The sequence below is a fragment of the Oryctolagus cuniculus genome, chromosome 7, assembly GCF_964237555.1.
Source record: "Oryctolagus cuniculus chromosome 7, mOryCun1.1, whole genome shotgun sequence".
Classification (NCBI taxonomy): domain Eukaryota; kingdom Metazoa; phylum Chordata; class Mammalia; order Lagomorpha; family Leporidae; genus Oryctolagus; species Oryctolagus cuniculus.
In genome coordinates, this window is record NC_091438.1 from 40,116,113 (window position 1) to 40,123,362 (window position 7,250).

At 36.0% G+C, this 7,250-nt stretch overlaps 1 protein-coding gene across 1 annotated transcript; it reads left to right on the plus strand.

The window, feature by feature from the left end:
- Positions 1-3,753: 3,753 nt before the first annotated feature.
- LOC100351335 (olfactory receptor 6N1) lies at positions 3,754-4,692 on the plus strand. Its single transcript, XM_002715284.2, has one exon. It carries the CDS (start codon positions 3,754-3,756, stop codon positions 4,690-4,692), a length of 939 nt encoding a protein of 312 aa, XP_002715330.2.
- Positions 4,693-7,250: the final 2,558 nt, after the last annotated feature.

The following is a 7,250-nucleotide window of genomic DNA, read 5'->3' on the forward strand; positions in this document are numbered from 1 at the left end:
CATCCTTCTGCATCTTATGAAAGATGGATGGGGAGGGTACAAATTCTTTTAGTTTCTGCTTGTCATGGAAAGTCTTTATTTCACCTTCTTTCATAAATGAGAGCTTTGCAGGGTATAGTGTTCATGGTTGACAGTTTATTTTCTCTTAAGACTTGGACTATATCTCACCATTCTCTCTTAGCCTGTAGGATCTCTTTTGAGAAGTCCCCTGTGAGTCTAATTGGAGATCCTCTGCAAGTAATCTGGCATTTCTCTTGAGCACATTTTAGAATCTTTTTTCATGTTTGCTATGGAGAGTTTGATTACAATGTGGTGAAGATCTTTTCTGATCATGACTATTAGGGGTTTTATGTGCTTCTCCAAATTGGGGAAATTTTTCTGTTATTATTTCACTAAAAAGGCCTTCTAATCCTTTCTCTCTTTACACGCCTTCAGGAGCTCCTAGAACTTATATGTTGGGTTTGATAGTATCCTGTAGATTTTCAACAGTGTCTTTTGGTTTTCTAATTTCTTCTTTTGTGTGGTCTGACTCTATAATTTCCTGTTCTTTGTCTTCTAAGTTGGATATTTTTTCATCTGCTTCACTGATTCTGTTGTTAAGGCTTTCCACTGCATTTTTATTTGTTTAATTGACTTTTCACTTCTAATATTTCATTTTGATTTCTCTTTAAGTTCTTGAGTTCATGGGAGAAATTTTCTTTCATGTCATGTATGGATTTCATTGGTTTGCACATTTGTTTCTGATTACTTCTAAGTAAGCCTATGATCAGTTTTTTTAATTCTATTTCTGGCATACCTTCCATCTCACCATCTTCACAATCTAGTATTGAGGTGTTGTGTTCTTTTCGGGGTGTAATGTTGTCTTCGTTGTTCTTGTTTCCTGGACTGGTGCATTTGTTATTCAGAATTTGTGGGGATGCTCATTGGTTTCTTTGATTTTTTCTCTGTGGTGGCTTTTATCTTTGGAATATGTCTGATTGGATTAGTGGAGCATCTGGTTTCAGGGAATACCTAGAGGAGTGTGTTGGGAGTGGCCAGGGAGCTCTGTTCAGTAGTCCAGGGTGAAGGGTGTGTCTGAGGTGACACATCCATGTTTGACAAGGTAAATCTCCTTTTTTTTTTTTTTTTTTTTTTTTCAGAGGGGAGGTTTCATCTTGTCAGTTGGTGTAGACTCAGCTGAGCTTCTCTCCTTGAAGGAGACCAGTTCCTGGGAGCTAGCCCCAGTGAGTATATTATTTGTCTGCTGTGTAGCAAGGATTACACAAAGGATCCATGTAGTCCTCAGTATAAGCTCAGATTCCCCAGCAATGTTTCTCGCCAGATAGCCAGGGAGCCCTGTTCATGTGGAGCCTCCCACAGTGACTGCCAAATCCCGAGTTTTCCCAATCAGCCTCAGTGTTTTCACAGTCACGGCACACAAGCCTCCCATAGTCATGAGCACCCAGCCCCCTATCTATTCTGCCCACCAGACTCAGGAGTCTCAACTTAGCTGGTTGCTGGGCATGGACATGAGCTGGCATAGCTGTTATGTATGTCCAGATGGTGCCTGCTCTCTGTCAGCTTGTTACAGAATGCCTTTGCAGGATGATTGGGGAGAGAGAAAAGGTGCCCTCCCCTTTTCTTCTCCTCTAGTTTGGTGGGTACATTATCTCCCACGGGGCTCCAAGCTGGATTCCATCTAGGTTCTTACTTCAGCTTTTTCACCAGTGGCTTGTGCTGCTGCAGCCTTGTTCCACCTTCTCTCCAACGCTGGTGCAGAAGTTCGTGGCTGGTGGGGTACTAAGTTGTGCACATCTTCACCCTCCATGTAGGTCCACTGTGTTCCTCCAATTTATGTTAAGTTTCCTCTGCTGTTTTCTCTTTAACTCCTCCCTGAGACTGCACTCTTTCCACTTTTTAAAACTATCTCCTCTTAGACTCAAGCAGCCAGCTCCCTCCTTACTCTGCCATCTTTATCCAATTCAAAAACATCTTTAATTTCAAAACCAAACCTGTCTTCTGTGAGATCTTCCTGATCTCCATATCAGCCCATGACTCCTTTACTGTTCTTTAAATCCTGACTGCATATGTAAATTTGTGTTTTTATGACAAAATTTATAATTTCAGCTAAAAATATTTATTGAGTTATTATTGTGTTTTAGACCCAATTCTGTGCACTTGAAATACACTAGTGAACAAAAGCGAAAACGGTTCCTCATGAAATTTTTCTTTCAGAAGAGAGAAACAATAAATGACAAGGATGATAAAAGAGTGCATTTTTAATTAATATTGATTTTATTTAGTATTAGCAGTGTAGGAAGAAGCCAAAAAGTATAAGAACCACAGGAAGAAAATATTTCAAGAGCCAGGATAGATCAACTTTGTTAAGAACCACTGATAGCCCAAGTTAGATAAAAAATGAAAAATGACCATTATTTTATATACATCTTAGATAACTCATGACTACAAGGCAGGACATTTTCATAGAACTGTGGTGGTGAATGTCTAATGAGAATGGTTTTGTAAGCTATTGTGAAAGAGGAATTAAAGGTCAGTCTTGAAGAAGTTTTGGTTTGGAGACTAGGAAGGAATTGAGTACTGGTTGTGAAATAACTAAGATAAATACTTTGGGAGCTTGCTTTTTATTTGTTTAATAAGTGAGCATAATAACAGGTTTCTATAATGGCAGAATCCTGAGTAAAGAGGTGTGAATTAAGTGCTTCTCTATTTTTTCCTATTAGAATATTAGTTTCCTTTGTACAACATGGTTGACTACATTTACTAGCAATACATTGCCTTTAGGAAAAGCTAACAGAGAGGATATCAAGTGTTGTTACCACAAAAATCAGTTTTACCTCATTAGAGGTAATGCATGTTAATTAGTTTTAGTCATTCTACAATATATACATTATTCAAAACATTATATTGTACACGAAAAAATAATATTTGCTGTCAATTTAAAAATAGCTATGAGAGAAAAAGAAAAAGGCTTTTAATTCCTTAATATTTGTGCCATTTTTTTATCCATTTAGTCTCTTTTTTAAGTATAATGTCTAGAATACAAAAAATGCTCAAATATTTGTTACACAGACATAAAAATTGATATAAATATTTATTATCTCCAGAAGCAGTAAATCATAAAAGTGCACTGGAGGTTATTAGGGACAGGGATGTGGCACAGAGGATTGATGACTTGGTTGGTTTAGAGAAAAATTCATGAGATAGATTTTCTTTCTGTCTCTGGACCTTTTTTGTTTGTTAAACTCTACTTATTTCTATTGGAATTCTCACAGTGTCCAAAAGAGATCTAGACTGATTTCCATGCTCCTAAAAGATGATGTTAGATCATCATTTCCAGAGGAAAATGGAAAAGAGCAAAATATGAAATAATTGCTTCTTTCATAGTCAGAAAATTGAAGAAGAAAATAAATTCAAATTAGAAATGAGAAAGTGTAATTCAAATGATATAATATTTTATCTGTATAATCATGATTATAATTTAAATGAGAAATGCACATAAGTGATACCATATACCATAGATGAGAAATTCTGGAATTTATAAAGGCTGTATAGATGCAATCAAGCAAGGAAATAAATTACAGGACTGAATATGAATGCCAAAAATCAGATGAATTAATCAGAAAAAGGGCATCTAATGGAAGAAGTTTAAAGGTAAGGGAGGACAAATGCGTTTTGGAAATTCCCTTCATGTTAGGTATTCTCTGGCTCAACTTTCTTCTATACTTCACATTCTAGGTCCATGAATTGTGAGCGATGGACACTGGCAACTGGAGCCAGGTAGCAGAATTCGTCATCCTAGGCTTCCCCCATCTGCAGGGTGTCCAGACTTACCTCTTTCTCTTGTTACTTCTCATCTACCTCACTACTATAACGGGAAACCTGCTGATATTCTTGGTGGTCTGCCTGGATTCCCGGCTACATACACCCATGTACCACTTTGTCAGCGTTCTTTCCCTCTTAGAGCTTGGCTACACGGCTGCCACCATCCCCAAGATGCTGGCAAACCTGCTCAGTGAGAAGAAAACAATTTCATTTTCTGGCTGTCTTCTGCAGATATATTTCTTTCACTCCCTTGGAGCTACTGAGTGCTACCTCCTGACAGCCATGGCTTATGATAGGTATTTAGCCATTTGCAGGCCCCTCCACTACCCCACCCTAATGACCACAACACTCTGTGCCAAAATTTCTGTTGGCTGTTGGTTGGGAGGTCTGGCTGGGCCAGTGGCTGAAATTTCCTTGGTCTCTCGACTTCCTTTCTGTGGTCCCAATCGCATTCAACACATCTTTTGTGATTTCCCTCCTGTTCTGAGCTTGGCTTGTACTGACACATCAATCAATGTTCTGGTAGATTTCATTATAAATTCCTGCAAAATCCTGGCAACCTTCCTGTTAATCCTCAGCTCCTATATGCAGATCATCTGTACAGTGCTTAGAATTCCTTCAGCTGAAGGCAAAAGGAAAGCCTTCTCTACATGTGCCTCACACCTCACTGTGGTTCTCATATTTTATGGTAGTATCCTATTCATGTATGTGCGGCTGAAGAAGAGCTACTCCCTGGACTACGATCGGGCACTAGCAGTGGTCTACTCGGTGCTTACACCCTTCCTCAACCCTTTCATCTACAGCTTGCGCAACAAGGAGATCAAAGAGGCCATGAAGCGGCAGCTAAAGAGAACAGGGATCCTGGGTTGACCCATGAGGGAAGAGGAGGGGAAGGTCAAGGCTGGACTAAGACTATGGTGACCCTATGGGTCATAGGTTGCAACAGATGAGAAATAAAGCATTCAATGCTTTTTCTACATGGAATGGTGGAACTTGGACAAGTGATATTTGGCTTTCAGTGTTACTGTGACCCTTATATACTCTCTTCTGGATTCATTCAGTTTGACCCTAGAGGCAGGAGAAGGCATACTTTTTTCTCAATTTGGTATAGTGCAGTGATTTCAAGTTTCAGATGTCTGTGTATCATACTTATGTGTCTTACATGCACCATCTGCTGAATATATATTTTTCAAATTTACTGAGTTTATATATAAATATAAATCAATTTAATAATGTTCTAAACAATAATATTTATAAAATAAAAATTAGAGAAAAATAAATGATTTCTTATGCATCACTTACAACCATTGCATGTAGAAAACAATTGTGAAGTAAAGCATGTTTATTTAAAATTTCATGTATTAAATCTTAGTTCATTCACTCACTTATCAATTGAGTGATATGTAGAAAATAATTCAATCTCTGCATTAATTTCAACATTTGAAAATATTTTCTAGCAAGATTATTTAGGAAGTTAGCAATAAGGTCTATAAATCATATTAAACTGTGCCAGTTATAGAAGTGACAGTAAAATAAAGTTATGATTTATTTATGTATTTATTTATTTATTTATTCTGCCCAGAGCTCTCATTAGTATACAATGAACATAAATAAATGAAAATAATTCCAGGTACTTCCATCTAATGTAAAGGAGAATACCAGACAGGATTAAAATACTTGTGAAAAGTATTTTGTAGTCTGGATGCCTAGTACAATGTAAGCAGATATAAAGAAGAGTTAAAGACATTCCCAAACAGAAGCTGACATACTTCATCACCACCACACCTGTGTTACAGGAAATATCAAAGATATTTCTTCAAAGTAAAAGAACAAGGGGCCAGCGCCATGGCACAGTAGTTAATCCTCTGCCTACAGCTCTGGCATCCCGTATGGGTGCCGGTTCTAGTCCCGGCTGCTCTACTTTCAGTTCAAGTCTCTGTTATGGCCTGGGAAAGCAGTAGAGGATGGCCTAAGTCCTTGGGAACCTGCAGCCACATGGGAGACCAGGAAAAAGTGCCTGGCTTCTGGCTTTGGATCGACGCAGGTGTGGCCGTTGCAGCCATTTGGGGAGTGAACCAACGGAAGGAAGACCTTTCTTTCTGTCTCTCCCTCTCACTGTCTGTAACTCTAACTCAAATAAAATAAAATAAATAAAAAAACAGAGTGAAAGAACAATACATTAACAATTATGAAGAGACTATCAGAAGGCAGAAAATTTGCTGCAAAGAGTAACTACACCAGCAAGATCAGAATGTTTAAATATCATAAACATGCTGTGTAAATCATTTATATCTTTACTATAAGGATTAAAAGTACTTACAATCACTGCATTAAAATGTTAAGGGATAAACAGTATTGAAGGATATCAAATGTACCATCAACACTTCAAAATGTGAGGAAGAATGCAATACAAATATAGAATCCCTTATTAGATTCAATATCTCTGGTTTTTCTTTGTCTCTTTCTCTATTTTTAAAATCAATGCTGAGTAGTCATCACTTCAAGATAGCTTTTTATAGCCAGAAGAAGTTTAATTTTAAACATCTAGGTAACCACAAAGAAAAACCCTATACAGACTTGCCAGACATACTAAGCAAGGAATCAAAATAAACTAGAGAAAATCACTTATTCACGAATGAGATTATAAGAAGAAAAAGACAAGAAGTACAATAAAAACAGGAAAAAAATACCAACATGGTAGTATTAAGACCTTACCTATCAATAATTACCTGAAATATCAGTGGATTAAATTATCAAATAAAGAGATAGAGTGAATGGATTAAATAAAGTGTCCGATGATATACTACTTAAAAGAAACTCGCTTCACCTCTGAAGACACATACAGACTTAAAGTGAAACAATGAAATAATATACTCTATACAAATAGAACCCAAAAGGAAACTAGAAATATCTATACTTGTATCAGATAAAATAGATTTTAAGGCAAAAGTAATAAAAAGACAATCAGAAAGTCATTATATAATGATAAAGCATTCAACTTAGCAAGAAGAAATAGCACTTAAATTATAAATATAAAAATAGACCAATGTTACAAACAGAAATATTAGTAATATTAATATTATTAATACTAATGATATTATTATAGTATTAGTAATTATGTAATTATAGTAATAATTAATATTAGTAATAATGCTAATAATACTAACAATAACTAATGAAATGATTATTATATTATTATAATTATTTAGTTAATTATTATTTAATTATTTAATTATAGTAATTAATATTAGTAATAATACTAATAATAACTAATGATACTATTATTTAACAAATATTAATAGGCCTAAAACAAGAGGTGGATTGCAATACAATAACAGCAGGCATTCCAGTCTCAGAAATGGATAGATCATCTAGAAATAAAATCAAAGAAATAGCAGAGTCAAATATGCCCCCAGATCAATTGAACA